General features: G+C 37.8%; 1 protein-coding gene across 1 annotated transcript in view; it reads left to right on the top strand.

Annotated features, from left to right (window-relative positions):
* The window catches only part of ROBO2 (roundabout, axon guidance receptor, homolog 2 (Drosophila)), a 406,098-nt gene that overhangs the window by 241,486 nt on the left and 146,397 nt on the right, over positions 1 to 18,215 (top strand). The window contains exon 3 of the mRNA XM_009996507.1: positions 18,116 to 18,215. This exon is cut by the window's right edge and continues 52 nt beyond it. Within this exon, the coding sequence (XP_009994809.1) occupies positions 18,116 to 18,215 (100 nt within the window). The remainder of the gene's footprint in view (positions 1 to 18,115) is intronic.

The raw sequence follows: 18,215 nt of genomic DNA, 5'->3' as shown, positions 1-18,215 counted from the left end.
AAATTATGCAGTAGTTTTTCACACTGACCATCTAATTTCCCATTTCAACATGTATGAGTGTCATTGCAGTTCTTACTGTGGACTCTCAGTGAGTATTTCTGCATGCCTTTAAACACAATTTGAACCATTTTATTCTGGGGAGGAGTGAAGCAATGCTTGCATTTTTTTTTATTATTTTTTTTCCTAGAAGTCAGTGAATCTTGTTCAGAGTTTGTGAAGTGTTTCAGAATCTTAAGTGTGAAACATTTTAGATTTCCAAAGTTCTGTTTGCCATTGCTAATAAGTTAGTAAAAATTATGATGTTCAGGTGTCTTACTGAAGTTATTGGAGAAAAGATGATAGAAAAAAGATCTTAAAAGCTTTCTCTCTATATAACCCCCACTTGTATATCTCTCTTTGAAGTATTCAATCACAGATGAAAATAAGAAGCCCACAATTCTAGATGCTAGACTTATTCCTTTAATTACTGAATGTCACACTCTTTGAAATATCACTCTGTTGTGCTAGAAGTGCTATAACAGCAAAGTTAGGAGACTTCATGGTTGGGTACCAGCTTTATCTTCATTTTCCACCTCCCTCCCATCTGGGGAAAAATACTTTCTAATTATTTGTGGGTTTCCAGATCACTCATGGTCTTTGCTCCCATGCTGATCGGAGATTATACTTTCCTATTAGCCCTTTTAAGGTCCAAGGAATGCCAGCCATGCCATGTGTGAGCAATCTGCAGGCACCATTAGCACTGCTTGAGTAGCTCTTGATAACACTCACTATGAAGTCAATTAAAGATGTCAGGGGGTAGGCTGGACTGCTTCTTTTTACTAACAACTCTCATTAGGAGGTGGAGGATGGGGAGCTTGAACAGGTGATCTTCGGTATTTTAAATAAAAAAAAAAAAATATGCAAAAAAACCCAGTCTAGTTTTCTTCTTTGTTTGGCATTCATTTCTCTTTCTTTCCCTTCCCTATTTCTAAAACAAGTCTCTGACAGTTATGCCATTTTACAAAGTCTGAAATAAGCAATAACTATAAATCTCAACAGAAGAAATCTAGACAGACAGTAAAGACAACAGAAATCAGATTAGTGTTTCATAACTGAAAGGAAGTCTTGGGTAGTCATTTTTCAGAGCATACTCTGATCAGTGAAAGCCTCTCTTGTGATGACTTGGTCTGAGTTAAAGACACTTGCCCTTTAATGGAAATATTTAGCACTGTGCAGGTTGGAAAACTTGAGAGTTAATACACAATCAGGAATATAAAAATATGTAAAGAATTAGTAGAATGTGATTTAATCATCCCTGTGTATATATATAAGCTTCCATCTTCTGTGAACCAGGGTAGGGAGGACACCCATGAAGCTGGTGTGTGGCCTTGAGCATGTGTTTTCAGTGGCAATGCTAAATTCCTTTGGCAGTTAACACCATAGGTGTCAGAATAGGTGTTTCATAAAATAAATTTAAAATGTAGAATAAGGCACATATAAGCTGTAATAATGAAGAAATTCAAAACACAGAAATAAAATTTGAGGGCAAGTGTCTCTCACCTATGAACATTGTTTTACAACTATCACAATTAAATGTTAAGAAAAGAGAAATGTAAAAAACCTGTTGTTTTTCATAGCAAGACATCAATTTTTATTTTTTCTGCTGTTTTGGTTTTTGAGGGTTTTTTGTTTGATTTTTGTTTTCTTTCTCTTCTGTGTGATTTTTTTCATTATTTTACAGATTTTCCAATGAGATATGGGAGCATGAAGTTCAGCTTTTCCTTTCTGAAGCTTTGCTTTGAGTAAAAACTGCGAAAGCCTGAGCCTTAAACTGAGTCAGGATGTGTATTTTTGCTCTAGGAACTATCATAGGATCACAGAACGGTTTGGGTTGGAAAGGAACTTAAAGATCATCTAGTTCCAGCCCCTCTGACATGACAGGGATGCCTCCCACTAGACCGGGTTGTTCAATGCCCCATCCAGCCTGCCCTTGAACACTTCCAGGGACAAGGCATCCACAGTTCCTCTGGGTAACCTGTGCCAGTAACCACCCTCACACTAAAGAATTTCTTCTAATGTCTAATATAAATCTATACTCTTCCAGTTTAAAACCATGCCCCCTTGTACTGTCACTACATGCCCTTGTAAAAACTACCTCCTCAGCTTTCCTGCAGGCCCCATTCATGTACTGGAAGGCTGCTACGAGGTCTCTTCAGAGACTTCTCCAGGCTGAACAACCCCAACCTTCTAAGCCTGTCTTTGTAGGCCCTCTGATCAGCTTCGTGACCCTCCTCTGGGATCTCTCCAACAGCTCCATACTCCAGGTGGGCGTCTCACAAAAGTGGAATAGAGGGGGAGAATTACCTCGTTGTCCTGCTGGCCACGCTTCTTTTGATGCAGCCGAGGACATGTTTGGCTTTCTGGGCTGCAAGCCTACATTGCCTGCTCATGTTCTCAATCCATTCTCTGCCCAACCTGTAATTGTACTTGGGATTGCCCCAACCCATGTGCAGGACCTTGTTCTTGGCCTTGTTAAACTTGAGATTAACTCCTAGCAGGGAATGGAAGGACTTTCAACATTTTTTAATAAAATGTTGTTCCCTGGAATGGGTGGTATCACCCAAGTGTGTTTAGTCTTGGCATGGTATAAAAATGAAAAGAAAGCCCCGAAATCCTTATTCAAGTCTTCCATTTTCCTTACAGGACCCACAAAGTATTCAGGTGTCCTTTTGAAAAATAAATTCATTAGGCTAAAAACCATAAGCAATTTTGGAAACAGCAACACTTAGTATAACCTCAGCAGGGAGACACTACGCAAGAATGCATTACGCACTGTTTTGACAGGAAGAGATTTGATGCATTTTATAATGTTCATAGTATCATACTGCAAGAGAATACAAAACACCACATGTATCTGGCAGTTATTTTACCACAAGTTAAAAAATAGTCTGGAATGGTTGGTTTAAATTCTTTGAGCATTTTCAGTTCACAGCAGCACATCACTTGTGTTAAAACTGCCATTCTGTCCTGCTGGTGAGTGTATCTCGTCTCACTATGTATAGCTTTTCTCTCTCCACAGCAGCAGGGGGATGCAGTGAACAAAATGACTCAGGCATCAAGAAAGCACTATTTCTCATGTTAAAATTATTTTATTAGCTCTGAATTAAAATGGTATCAGTTTTCTGTGCTTATGTGTTCATAAAATTAACACAACAGATGGGTTTCAGCTTTTGAAGTTTGGATAAGCACAGCCATGATTTCCAAAATCTTTCACCGACATCACTTGCTCTTGCATATTTCTGCTAAACACTGGATTTAATAGACTAGTCATCCCTTCCCTATACAGCAATTGAAAACTGAAACTTCAGAACTTTTTTTTTTTTTCAGTCTTTGTTGCTGCTTAACACAGTGCTTAGGTAGAGAAAAACCAGTAAATTTAATAGGCAATTGTTTTTGTGTTTTTTTTTTTCCCTCAGTGTACCATCTATCTTCTGTTTTACATTTATGATATCTCATGTAATTTTACTTAGTCAACAGAAGGAAATACAGTGGAGAGGGTTTTCAACATTAATACTTATTATGCCAGTTACTCTCAGAATTATCTATTTCCAACCATGTTGCTGAGTGTTAGAGAAAAATGACTTAACTTATCTGCTAGTGTGTGTAATAAAGATAAAATGAGAGATTGTTTGCTTGGCTAAAAGGACACATTATTTGTTTTCTTTTGAAATGGCTCAGAATATTACATGTAAATTAGTGCAGAAACAGTGATGTGCATCTCCATCAGGACTTGATGTGTTAAAGGAGTATTAAAATCAAATGTAGAATTATGACCTGAATTATTTTATTAAACAACAATTTTCTGCCTATGCACTGATGTGTTACTATGTAAGTGTCAGGAATATCTTTTTATAAGTTTTGTTAGGATGTGTGTTATAAGAACTGTGATTTGAACCACTGTACTGGGAACTCTACAAAGTACGTAGAGGAGACTGTAAAAATGTATGAGACTGATTTATTTGAATAATGAAAATGGTGAGCAAAAGTAGTCTCATCATTGTTTACATCTGGGAACTGAGATCAGTTAGCTATCCAGACTCACCCAGGAAAGCTATGGTAAACCTGATAACTAGATTTCATTTTGTACTAGGCTCGTACAACAAGAATGTTGCCCTACTATGCATAAGTGGATTTGGTTTTGCTTGTTTGGTGAGGCAACAATTATTGATTCACTCAGTTGCTGCTGAAAATCTTAAATCTGGCTAGTACTTTTTTGTTTTCTTTAGATTATTTTTGTTCTAGTCTGTTATTCTGTCCTTATGATATAGAGGTTGGAAGAATCCAGATCACTTCTCTCTGTTGCTCCCCTTATGCTGACATGTCTAACCTGCTGCATCCGTATTAGATTGTTTCTTTGACATGCAAGTCAACTTTCATAACAAGTCGGAAAAATCCATCCTGGGTGCATTTTGATGCATGTATGTTAAAAAAACAAACAAAAAAAAAAGAGTATCTATTTTACAGAAGTAGAAATGGCAGTGATTGGTATTAAATCAGTACTTCAGGGAATCGTAAATGGTATCACAGCAGACAGTTCCTTGAATGACTCCAGGCTTCGAAGCTGTATTTTGTCCATCTAGGAGTCCAGGCTGCATACCCTGGAAGGTATGTCAGTTTTTCTAGTAACCCTTCTTTGCCAGTTAAATGAAAGTTAGAAAATTTCTTCCACACTAATGTCATTCAGCAAATAATGGACATTAGATACTCAGTGCTGAAGTTACTGAGGTGTAACTCTTTATCTCTACCTTTTAACTGTTTCATTAATACTTTTTTATTTGCTACTGTGAAGTGACACGTTGTGAAGCCTCGAACTTTAACTTTCACATTGAATTTCTCTAAACCAGCACAGCAATTTATTCCAGTAGAAGTTGTTAATATAAATGTGATTAGACTTACATGTTAATCATAAATCTGTTAATCAAATACCTAACCATAATACCATCCACCAGTATAGTGCAGACAAATCCTACTCCCAGTGCACATACTGGGCTGGAATTTTATTATTAGCAGTCTCAACTTCATGCTAGTAGTGAGATGCAAGAAGATGGCATGTAGTTAGCAGGACTGTGCAAGCAAAGTGCTTTTTGACTTTGAGTTGTAACAGTCCCTGTCAAGAGGGAAAGCAGAAAAGCAGGAGTGGAGTTACAACAGTGCTGTACAACCAGTACGCTGGCTTGTGGGCTTGTGCCTTGGAACATGAGCTAGGGCAGATTCATGGTTACTCTGACATCCTCTAAAGCCACATTTAGGTCTCAGCTGACCTCTGCTTAGGTGCTCTGTCATGTGCAAGCACATAGTGATAATAAATTATGAAAATTATCGTAAGGCTTTGCACTTGAAAAGCCCCTGCATAATTCCTGATTGTCCCTGGTGTTGAAAAAAATTATTGGAGCAATCTTATATGACTTTGCTAGAAAATAAAATATATTGGTGGCAATTTCAACTTATTATTTTGAAACAGAAATTTGCTAAGGTCTTAGCTGTATCTTTTAATGTCAATGCAGGTATCATAGTTGTTTGGTTCTTTAAACTGCATCAACATGAACACTCCCTCCAATTGCAAAAAAACCAACAGGGAGTAAGCAAGAACATAAAATTATTTTTAGAAAATGCATTTTTAATTACTGAACTGCTTAATTATTGAGTACTACTGAAAATATCCTGTGAACCTCATCACTATGCAAATGTATTCCATTTTGGAAACAATTAAATGATAATAAAGCATTCTTTTTTCTTTTACAACATATTACTGTAATGAAGCTGTTACCTCTCAGTGTGCATTTTAATGAGTTTTAAGTAACATTTTAATGAGCTCAACATTACCATAAACCCAAGGATTAGACAAAATTGAATTGACTGGGAAAAGGGAAGGGTTCATTAAGAGTTAATTATATAGTTTTAGAAGAAATATAATTCATTTTATGACATCTCATCAACCAAGAATCCAGCAGTATATCTGTTCTTATTTATAGGCGTAGAAATGGCATTATTATGTTGACATAAAAACATGGGTTTGCACACCACCACTCAGGTTTCCAATGAAAGTTTCTCTATTTAAAACCCCAGGTCAACTGTGGTCTTATCCAGCTCATTGTTACATCTAAGGAGAAAAAATACCAAGTGTTGTATTACCAGATTGCAATTCCACTTACAAATTTTATAAACATCATGAACAGTGAAAGCAAAGTTTAATGGATATACCATTGCCCGTTGGATCTGAAGGCAGGTTATGAATAAATGTCTTGGATTTATTATTATTTTTAAAAGGGCTAGTAGGGACTGAAGTCCAAACTGCCAGCACTACTGACATGCCCACCCTAACAGTGATCATTTGATTGACTGCAGTCCAGACTTCTGGAGGTCCAGAAATCACAGGTAAATTCCCACACTCTGTGCACACTACAACTTTATATCAGCTGCATTGTGCATTCAGATGCACATTCAGATGCTCAGGTCCCGCACAATGTAGAGTTTAATTGCTCATACTCAGTGAGTTCAGTTAACACATTGGTTTTACTGCTTTGCATCTTCCAGAGTTGGCATTTCTCTTTAGCTGCTTGAAAAAGTATGGAGGGTTCTAGCTCAGTGTCCTGAGATGTCTGGTTAGAAAAGAACAAGAGACAAATTTTGAAAACTTAAGTAAATTATTAGTTGAGCTAAATTAGAATAGTGTTATCTTTTTCATACAATAGTCCTGTAAATAGCTTTTTTTTTTTTTTTTTTTTTAAAAAAAGGCATTTTGTTGATGTCATAGATTTTTAGTGGGGTGAGGGAGTGTTCGGGGGGTTTTAAAGCTTTTATGAGTTTCAGTAAAATAGAGTTGATCTTCTATACTCTGCTGTTTTGGGGGAAAGAACATTCTAGCAAATGTCTTTTTGAGAGAGGAAAATCATGAGCACAGCAAATAGCTGTGCTGAAGTTCATCACTCTTGCATGTGCCAGACCCAAGGGAGTGCCCTCAGAGTGGCAATCTGATTGCTGAGCTTCAAAATGCTAAGGTGAACCTGAGACATACACTGGAAGGGTGATTCCTTGCACCATAAGTCAGGGTACTGGTAACATTCAAAAAGGAAGTCTAGTTAGTACCTTGGACTGAGTAGGTGCTCAAAAGGGAGTGCAAAAAAGAGCTATTAAGCAGGTGATAAATTCTGGATATGACAGGAAGAAATCACTGAATATGTAATTATGACCCACATTGTACTAAGCTTCCATTTGTTCAGCAGCAGAAGTGTTTCCATCTCTTCTGAGTTGTTTCCAGCTCAACCACTTGTTGCTAAGTAAGTAAGTCCCAGTTGAAAAGAACTAAATATTGAAAATCAAGCATGTGCCAACTATTGTCTGAGAATTGGTTAGTACCCCTTGTTTTCTCTCCCAGAAGCTCACCTCTTTCTATGAATGTGGCAAAACAGCCAGGCATGTGGAAGTCTTCAGAGAGAAAAGGAAAATGTTCCACACCTACATCTGGAATTGTTCAGAAAAGGAGGAGCAGAGCTACAGAGATCCTCCTCAAGGGAGAGTTTAATTCAATTTGCCTTAATTGAAGCTGCACAAGCAAACTACAGAGTGTTTCTAGTTCTCCTGGTCTCAGGGAAATCCCACAGCATGCACTGGTTATATGAGCTATTGTATTTTATTTATTTCTTATTCTAAATGTAGGGAAGTATAATGCATAGTTTAACAATTCATTTTCCTTGGTGGAAAATCTGGTTTAAGTACTATTCTCTCCTGGCCATTTACTTCCTCTGTTTGTAATAGCTTGTCATTCTCTCAGTTGCGTATGGGTATGGGCTGTGAACTAGGGCTGTGGAGTGGTCTGAGTTAAAAATCCTTAGAACAGGAGATTTTTTGATTATTATTATTTTTCTCTAGTTGGCATAGAATAATGTGTTTGTACTTCTTGGCCTAAAATCTATCCCAGGTGGTTACTGTGGCAAGCTAAAAATTCTCTCAATGCAGTCCTGTCTAGTCTAATAATCTAATCTGCCTATTTCAATATTATACTTTGTCTATCATGTGGTGCTTGAATACTTTGTCTTCTTGTTATAGCCTCTTGTTTTATAATGCAATTGAAGAATGACAGTAGCTATATAAATGTACATGAATCAAGTCTTTTGTGGAAGATACAGGCACAGGTACTATGTGTCTAGTTAAATTCCATGCTAAGGTGTTAAATGAGTAACTGAAATGTGCCAGGGAGGTTCCTATTTAAAGTAATACCTATTTTAATATTTAGTTATTAAATGTGCTGAAATTTTATTATTTTTCTTTTACATTATTGGTTTGTGTACAAAAAGACAAAGGAAAAGGAAAGATTAAAAAAAGTTTATGCTCTAATTGTGGGATTAATAGAAGTCTTTCAGACACTTAAGAGGAATGTGAGCAGTTCATCTGAAGGGCTGCTGGAGCTGTTGAATAAAAGACCCATTAAAAGCTGTTTCACAGAGACATCTCAGATTGTGTCTGCTCTGTATTCTGAGATAAACAATTAATTGAATTGTGCTGTTTTCCAGTTTTCTCTTATGATAAATCTGCCAGCAGTTGCATAGTTACCCTGATTTTCTCTTGCACTGTTCAGCACCAAGGGTTTAGAAGGATGTGCAGCACATGGAGGTTTCATTTTCTTATTCTAGTTTTATTGTACTGTACATTTTTCTACTATGCAAAAGTTTTTGGATATGAAATAGCACTTTGGGAAAGTGGTATTTGAAGGGAAAAAAGGATTGTTTAATCTTTACTGCAGCTCAAAATATTATGCTGCCACATTTTTGACAGTATGTCTGAAAGCTGGTGTAACCACTCAGCTGAAGGTCATTTTGAGTCCCAGGCACAGCATAGTGTAACTGGAGGGTGGAGCTGGACACCCGGGTTCTGGTCTCCCTCCAGGTGCTGAAGTTCCCCTTTCAAAATTGTTGCTTCAGGCTATCACAATTGGTCTTTGCTCCTGCTTCTTTAAATGTTTTCTTTCCTCTTGCAGGATGTAGTAGAATAATAATGAGGGCAATGTGAACTGTCATATTCTTTTTTGAAAGTGTATAGAAGTAATTCCTTACACTATTTGAGCAGATCAAAACTGCAAAACATTTCCTGCAGATAGCACTTTGCTTTGTTTTGCATAAAATCACAAATCTGGGTCTTCTTTTCCATCTTTAGATCATGCAAAACCACAGATTTAGCTAGTTGTTTGTGGATCAATTCCTAGTTGGTAGTATGTTGGCACAACTCAAGTGACTTCTAAAAGCATTTAATACAAGGTCTACATATCACATTGCTCCTTCATTTCTTTCATTAATCTTTCATTCATCTTTAGAATTATTTTTAAAATTAATTTTGCATAATGATATGTTGATGAGAGTGACAGATAAATTATTTTGTGTTTTTCAAGATAATCAAGAAAAAATGTAATCTAACAGTTTTGATCAGTTGTTAAATCTAAAAGTTGTTAAATCTTGCCTTTTATGAAGCAAGAATGCATGGTGAAGCTTCAAAAAAACTCGACACCTGAATTTGAGAGGAAAAAATATTTTAACTGTCCTGAGAGAAGGTGGAGTGGAAATTCTAATGATCAATGCCTTTAGACCATGCATCCTTGCTTTCTAAATCTATTGTAGAGTATTAAAATCATATTGAATTAAAATTGTATGCAATAATAAGTGTTAGAGGAGTTTTGAGAGGTGGGCTTTTGCTGGAAATTCTTGGAGTGGGGATACCAAATGGGACTGGAGCAGAGACCCCACATGTTGGTGACTTTTCGCTTCTGCTGTCCCACTCCATGTATACACCATTCTTTCTTCACACGGCTCTTATTTTCCACTAGATTTAAATGACTGGGCATGTCTCTGGCAGCCATGCAAACACGTTTTATGCATTACTAGTTTTCAGTCTTGATTTACCTGGGAAAATTCTGAAAAAAAATTAAAGCATCTGCATCCTTCAGAAGGTTAAGAATTAAAGGCAGCATACTCAGGTCAGGTCCTGCAGGAAGTGGCACTGCTGAGCCTGTGTGCAATGATGTACCTGTTATGGGACAAAGGACACGAGGCCAGCCAGGCCCATAGAGCAGGCCTGTTTAAATGGCACCTGGCAAGCATCTCAAAATGGCCCATTGACATCAGGGCAGTTTGCAGGATAGGAAGGGAGGTATTCTAGAAGCAGCAGATGCCTCCCACTGGTTCTGAGCACCAGCTGTGGATGCATCTTGTGCTCCATATCCGATGAAGTGTGGCTGCACAGTCCCCTTTCAATGGAGTTATGAAAGCTTATTGAGAAATATGTGCCTTGCCATGTCTGCTAAAATATTTTATTTTCTATCCTGGCTTCTGAAGAGAACAACAGAAAAGCCCTGACAAAAAATTCCTGCTCACAATTACTGAATAGATTAGTTTTACCTTATAGTTAACAGATAAAGCTTGACAGAGACCAATGTTAGGCATGGAAGTTGAGGGGGGTTGGACAGAATAGAATTCCTATGTCAGGCAACAGCCTATTTTGTTAGATGCTTTGCCTAATGTGGCTAAAGCATAGCAGTAATGTGGCAGTGACCTCCTGCCAAGATGGGAAAGCATCCCAGCTGTTGTGTATGTGTTGTGCATGTGTACACAAGAAGTTTATTAGAGGCTATTCACACTTCAGTGGAGCTTGGAGATTGCAGTCTCTATTATATTGGTTAAATGAAGCATATAACATTCTATATTTCTGGTACAATAAATAGTCATCCATTTGTATTCATTTTCATGATTCTCATCTGTTCTTATTCCTTTGTTTTACTGAGGGCACATGCACATTTTAGGTGTTTTGGCTGGGCTTGAACTGTAAGCCGAAGGGACTGAAGCAGCTAAAGTGGTGCAGGAGACCCTACTTCAGTCTGGAAACAGAAAAAATACATTTGCTCAATGCTGTGTCAAACTGTAGGTAGCATTCATTAGGTTGAGCACAGTGCTGCAAGTACCTGGCAGCCACTTTTGTACTCACAACAATAAACCTGCATCCTATTATTACACTGTCTACGAGAGACTCTGGAGGATTGCTGCTTTTACTAAACTCCCTACTGGATTGCCAGGAGAGAAGCATAGTTGATGTGATTTGAAGAGTCCTCTGGTTCTTTTGGTGAAACCAGTCCCATATTCTTGCTGCGAAGAACACATGCTGGCATGCAAGTGACACTGAAAGCACAGAAGTTCAGTTGTGATGTGGTATTTTTCGAAGCTGTGCTTATTTCTGCATCTGATATTCACATTAGTTGGGAAAAAATAAATTACTTGCTCATGATTTTCTGAATATGTAGTCCATTAAATGTGAAGAGCAAGTGAAAGTTAATGTCAGACTTCAGTTTTAAGGGTCATTAAATAACTATCTTAGTAAACTGCTAAGTGTCTGATCCTTGTTAAATGTTACAATTTACAACAGAGCATCCACATTTTTCAAAGTTCATTGTCTGCAATTGTGGTACCAGTTTTTCTAGAAAGTCTCTGAACTTTTAAGCAAGTAATAGGGTTTTTAGTTCAAAAGAAATAAAACTCTTGGTAACGTATCTTGTTAGCATTAGCAATCTGTGCAGTGCATTCATCAAGAGTGATTGTGCTTTAAGAATAAGAAAAAGAAATCTGCTCCATATACTAGAGAAAATTTTTCAACATATTATGTTGCATAGCTTTAGATTTCTGAAATTACTTAAATGTGGTCTTCAGGATATTTGCATTCATAAAGAATACTTGGTTATGCTTATTGCTTCCCTTTGCATTTCTTGACTGTCAAAACACAGTGATGCTTTTGAAGATTTATGGCAGATGCGTAATGAGATTGCTGACTGTTAACTGCAGCATTCAGAATTTGTTGGTGGAAGGAGGCGGGAATTTAAAAAAGAGAGAAGGCTATTGGGGTTTCATTGCAATGAAGACAGGTGATAGAACTTTTTTTTTAATCAGAAAGCCTAAACATAAATATCCTACGTTCCAAATTAGAAAGATCTCTGCTCTTCATGCTATCAAGTACTCAAATAAAATCTTTCAGGAAAAAATTATGGAGATGTCAGATTGCATTCAGTTGAGCACAACGATTCACAAGAAAGGCCAGGACATTATACAATTTCTCAGTAAGCAAGTGTACTCAGCATATTGCATGCACTTAATTCAGCACAAATAATAGACTTTAAAAATAAATAATAAAAAAAATAAGTTAATGTCTGCAAAAACTATCACTTGTACACCTGTGTAATTGTGTAAGAACGAAAACAGGTCAGCAGTGCTAGCTGTTGGGTTACCTACTAGGCTAACTAATTTGGTTTATTGTTGAAGAAAGATTTCAAAGGGTGACTTTTGCATTATACACAGTAAATAACAAAGGAAAAAGCCGATCTTCTTTCCTGACCTTAGTGCAATCAGCTAGTTGGGATACACCTCAGACTGAAATTTAGAGGAAAAAAACAACTGTCTCCCACTGAATCAATCTGGAATCTACTTACTTGTCAGTGTTGATTCATACACCTGATTTCCAACACTGTAGTTTTCTGTTCACTTGGTTTAATAGATTTTTTGTTTAGAAGCAAGGGTTTCCAATTCCATGTTTAGATAGTAATGTTCATAACAAAATTCAAATTCTACGTCTCTGTATGTATGAGCTGTTAGACATTTTAGAGGATATGTCAGAATTGAGTGGTTTTTCCACATTTTGGTCCTTCCTGAGGCCTGTCAATAGAAAGCAAACCACCTTACTGACTGAGTTCAGAATCACATGAAAAACTGAGTGAAACAAGGGAAAAGGCAAAGAAAATTGCTGGATCTGCAAGGAAGATGATTCCCCTTAGTTTATTTCTGATGCAGTACCTTCATGCTACTCTCTTCCTCACTAGTATTTCTAGGGACCCTACTTATCAAACTTTGTTGAAGTTACTGGACTCTTTGAAAATACACTAACACCTCTGAAAATGAATCTTGTGGGTTTTGGGCCTCATTTTAAAGTAAATTCTGAACATTTTACGTTGTGGTAAATTAGCTAGCATTCATGTCTCCTAGGCAATTTCTGTCTCAGGAGATAGGGGAAGGATGGAAAAAAGGACAGGAGGAAAAAATGTATAGTTCCTTACTGTCTTTTCTTAGAAAGAAAGGAAGATTGCAGCTTTTCCCAGGCTGCACACATGCAGAGGGATCTCAGGAACTCCCTGGGAGTCCTGCCTAAGACAATTTTCTCAGTTGTGATGTTTTCTTTTATATTTTCCTCACAAAATGTGATAGAGGCAGTGGCTGAAACAAAGAGGTAGGGCAGTAGCATCCTCAGAGTGTATTATTATTCTTCATGAGGAAGGCTGTCTGTGACCCCTTGTTTGTTTGTTTGTTTTCTGTCACCCCATTTCAGCAGGTAGTGCCAGCTTGCTCAGGGCTTATTTCAGTAGATCATACACATTAGCCAAGTTCTAAAATACCCCCCTGCACCATATGCTACCTAAAGTATAATAATCCTTTAATCTTTCCGCTGCATGACATCTGGGCAGTTATTTGACATAATAGTTCATGTTGATTGTGCATATCAGTGTGTTTTGAAGGAGAGAAATGCCAAAGCAGTGGTGAAGAGATGAGGATTTAGGAAAATGTCTATGGAACAATGCCTTGAGTCAGGGAAGACCTACTTACGTGTGGCAGGTGATCAACCTGCCATCAACAGGGCTGTGTAAAATCTTCATATGAGAATAATATTATCTTGAGGTAGACATAAAAAAAGAATAAGAGGGTAAAGATAACTATCAGGACCCAAGTTACAGAAGCACATTAATATTTACTTGATATCTCTTTATACCCTCTAGTCAGCACGACAGATGTATCTGTGCTTTTAGACATTATCATTCATTGAAAGAGGCAAAGAAGTCTTTCTCTCCCTCCCATCCCCGGTAATCTCAGATGTTTGCCGTGGATGGGGGAGGGGGAGGAGTGGAGAGCCGAATGCTAGTGGGAGAAGAATGCAATTATCCCAAAGCCTCCTGACGGGCATCCACTTCTTCCTTCCAGCTTAGCTGCTCTGACCACAGGCTGGGGGCTCGTGGGACATGGACCAGATTGAAAAAGTGGAAGCAGACAGATGGTTATTTGTAATCATCATGTAAATGTAAATCCTGTAAAAATGTTTTCTTTCTAAGGACCTGAAAGCTTTTGTAGCGGGAAGCAGGATTAGGGCATGGACATCTAGCCTAGAATAACTTTAACCCTGCCATATTCCCTCCTACCCCATAAACACTGTGGCTTTATCTCCACTTCATTTAAACAAACTGCTGGTGCCTCAGTTGAAGAAATTAATTCAGGTTTCCTTGTAATTCCCCAAGTTTATGAGCATCAGTTTGACCGAGGCCTGGATTTGGGGCTAAGCTGGCAGGTGCTGGTAAGCAGTTGCCTTGGTAGCAAGGACTTTTTTTCTCTCTCTTCCTCGCCCTGGCAGGTGCATGGCCTGCGAGTGTTTATCTCTGCTCTGCCATCGCTAGATGTGCTTGCTTTCCATGACTGTGCTTGCAGGTACCTGTAAATGGCCATACAGCACTTTTCATGCCTTAAAGACTCACATGACAGCTCACAGACATCTATCTTATTTGAGAAGCATCCGCCTGTTCAAGCTAATAAGAGACCGATTAAATTTTAATTAACTTTTGTCCACAGAAGTAGTCTAGGCAGTGTTTAGCTGTCCTTTCTAGATCTCCAGTCCCCTGGTGCCTTTCCAAACAGTGAGGTAAAGCTACCCAGAAGCTTTTGCTCTTCCAACACTTTGCCTTTTGAAACATGAGTTTGTTTGTGCTGCCATCAGGCTGGCAGAGGAGAGCAGCTTCCCGTGAGCTTTCTCTTTGGCATCCCTTTCTAAATGTAGGGTAACACCCATGCAAGTGCAGAGAGCTGTGCGACTTCTGTTAAAACTGGAATGAAGCAAAATAAGTTCATGAGAAAAAGGAGAGGATCCTGATGGCAACCTTTTGCCACCCGTGTTGAATTTTTTAAATGTTGGTATTCATACCCTCCCAAAAAGGCCCTGAGGAGGGGTGCGTTTTTGAGTGAAAAAAAATGTTTTGTCAGCAGTGGAGGCAGTGATCTGCTCAGGCACACTAATAGTTTTTTTGGAAGTACCCAGCAATTGCGGATAATTGGCTGAGGAATATTCTTGCTGCTCTCAAGCATTTTTCTGTTTTCACAGATGATTGTGCCATTAGATATGGTGGATGCACTAAGCTGTGCTGCAATTTTTCCATTTACTGTGCTAATAAGTGTGAACTCAACTTCCAGTTGGTGCTCCTTTCTTCTATAGCTTTCTGTGCTAGTGGAGTGGGACAGCAGCACTAACCAGCTTGTGCCCTGGTCTCCTCCTGCAAGCATCCTTTCTCTTCCCTGCTCCTTCTCTCTTGGGACAATGTTTGGATATGCTGTGCTGATCAAATTAATGCCTGTTGCTTTGTATAGTCATTGTTATATTGCATTGAAAGCACTGAATCACAGAAATGGCAGCCTGTGCTCTCTCCTCTTTACCTTGTCTTTCTCTCTGCTTTTATTCTTACTGTTTTCCTTCCTTTACTTAACTTTTTGTTTTTGCTCTCCTAACACTTACAGTATTTCTTCTCTTCCTCTGAGTTGTTTTCTCTAGTTAATTTATATTCCACAGAATTTTCTCTTATCTTTGTTTTTTTGTCCCTGCTTTCTTTTCTCCCTATTAAATTTTTCTCCAACCATTTTTTGTTCTTTTCCAAAAAACAGACTGCTTTTGATGGAAATAGTAAGATATATCTATTCAAGATTCACATATGTGCTGTGGTACAGAGCCAGATTAAGTAAACAACGTAGCATCAATTTTGTCTCCCATTCAAGCCACATTTGCAGTAAGACTTGGGTAAAGGAATGTGATAAAATCAAATCACCTCTTAGCCTCATATTCTGAGGCTGATTGGAACCTTACATGGATGCTGGGATGATTCAGAGAAAGTTAATGTAATTTGCCATGTATCACCCCAAGAAACAGTATTTATCAGCTTCATATAGCAGTGTGAAATGTTCAAGGAAAACACTTTCCTCAATATTGCTGCCAGGAGCTAGGAGTTAGAACTATAAAGTCATTATGTTGTGGGATCTGCTGATTTCCTGGGGATTTTCCACTGATGGATTTGCAGTGAACTTCTCTAATTGTATGAAGAATCAAGCCAATAAAAAGTAATGTATATATTTGGTGTAATAATAAGGGAAGGAATTACTGTTTATCAATCTGCTAGTTGTATGAAAGAGTGCATAGCACTGTCTGGAACTATTTTTTCCTCCTGTGTATCATAGTGATCACAATGACACATGAAGATGTTTCCTAAAATACGTGGTTTTGTAAGACTTTTTTTCTGGTTCATTCCCTGAAGTTATTATGCTATTAGTTTTCTTGTCTTTGTAAAATGTTGTCATGCCAAATAATCAACACCCCATAATCTTCAACATATTATTTTTTGGTGTTGTGCATTGCATAAGTTTTTTTATTTAATTTGATCTTGAAACTCTACATTATATTTCTGTCAGTTTGGTTATTGTGAATCAAAAAGGACATAAGTGATCTGTATCAATCAGAAATATTTTGATATTTTAGTCTTTTGTTATCTGTTGGAAAAATGTATCACTTGGATGTGTCACCTAAGAAGTTTATGGGCTCTTGCCAGAGCTGCATTTGTTGCCAACTGAGTCCTATCACTTCTGTGTTTCCAAGAGCAAGACCTGAATAGTCACTCTTTTTTGTGTTAGAAAAGGAATTAACTTCCAATTAATTTCCTCTGGGATCTACCTGTGTATCCCAAAATGGAGAACAATAAAAGTCACCTCATATGTCATTATGAGTGCCACAAATACACAGTGCGCTCACCTCACCCCATTTAGAGACCCATTCTTGTATGTGTTAATTGTTTTTTCTTCTGGCTTATTACAGAACAGAAAAATACTCAGTTCCAAATGTTAAAATGGGGCACATTTTATTAACATTGAAAGCAGTAAATTATCTCTTCTTATGAAATGAGACTGAGCAATTTCTGCTGAACTCTCCCTGACTTGCCCTTTCTCGAGGATACAGTGTTTTCTAATTTCTCAGAGGGCCCTGGTTCCATTAAGGGCGAGAACTGTTTTAAAGCTGTAATGAAAGCCATACATAGCTGAAATTCAAGGAGGGGAAGTGCCCTAAATTCTATTTCAGTAGCTCATCTACAGCTATTTTCAGTTTTATGTTTATAGGAATGTCAATTAACCTAGAGATTAGGACATACATGGAAGAATAATGATGAAGTGGGTATTATTTTAACACACCGAGCCAGCTAGTTTGACCTAATCCTTGATTTACATAAGAAACTGGCCTTTGTTGTCTAAATTCATTCTCAAAGAGCTTGGTGATTTAAATACTCTTTCCTTTCAATGTCATGGATCAGCACTGTACAAAGTTTCAGAACTAGTAAAACTAAAAAAACACAAGGAAGAAATAAATATGCTGGAAGCAGACCACCATCAGCTCAATTTCTCTCACACCTTTTAGAACCGGTGATCACTTCAGCATGTATTTGGTGATAATAGTAATAATAATAACAGGAATAACAGCAATACCCTTGATCAAGGTGTAACTCTACAATTCAGTATCTGTTGAATCACTTCTTTGCCTAACTTCTGCTAAAGTTGGACATCCAGGCAAGCTGGATATTCCGCATGTTGTATTGTTATGAAAAGAAATCCACATCACACCTGCAGTGCCACTCTTGCAAGGATGGCAAGTGACCCTCTCAAGGTTGAAAAGACTAATGCCTGGTACTGATCTTTCTAATGTAAATGCAGAGCAGTGTTTTTATCTGGGGAAAGGAAAAAAAAACCAAACATGTATGTGAAGTCTGCTACCATCAGATAAAACATCATGCATCACCAAGTGATTTTATGAGATCTTTTCTAGTAAATATAAGATGCCAAGCCATCACCTAATAATAGTTGACACTAGTTTGTTTAATATTGTTTAATATTACGTTATTGTTTATATGATAGGTATCTGCATGTATTTTTTTCCCCAGTGTCATCACTTCTAGTAAATATTTTCTTCTTTCCTTCATTTATTGCATTAGTGCTACGAGATGACTTCCGCCAAAACCCGACAGATGTTGTGGTGGCAGCTGGAGAGCCTGCCATATTGGAGTGCCAGCCACCTCGTGGACACCCTGAGCC

This window comes from Chaetura pelagica, unplaced genomic scaffold, assembly GCF_000747805.2.
Source record: "Chaetura pelagica isolate M959 unplaced genomic scaffold, ChaPel_1.0 scaffold82, whole genome shotgun sequence".
NCBI lineage: Eukaryota > Metazoa > Chordata > Aves > Apodiformes > Apodidae > Chaetura > Chaetura pelagica.
This window is presented reverse-complemented; position numbering and strand designations above follow the sequence as displayed.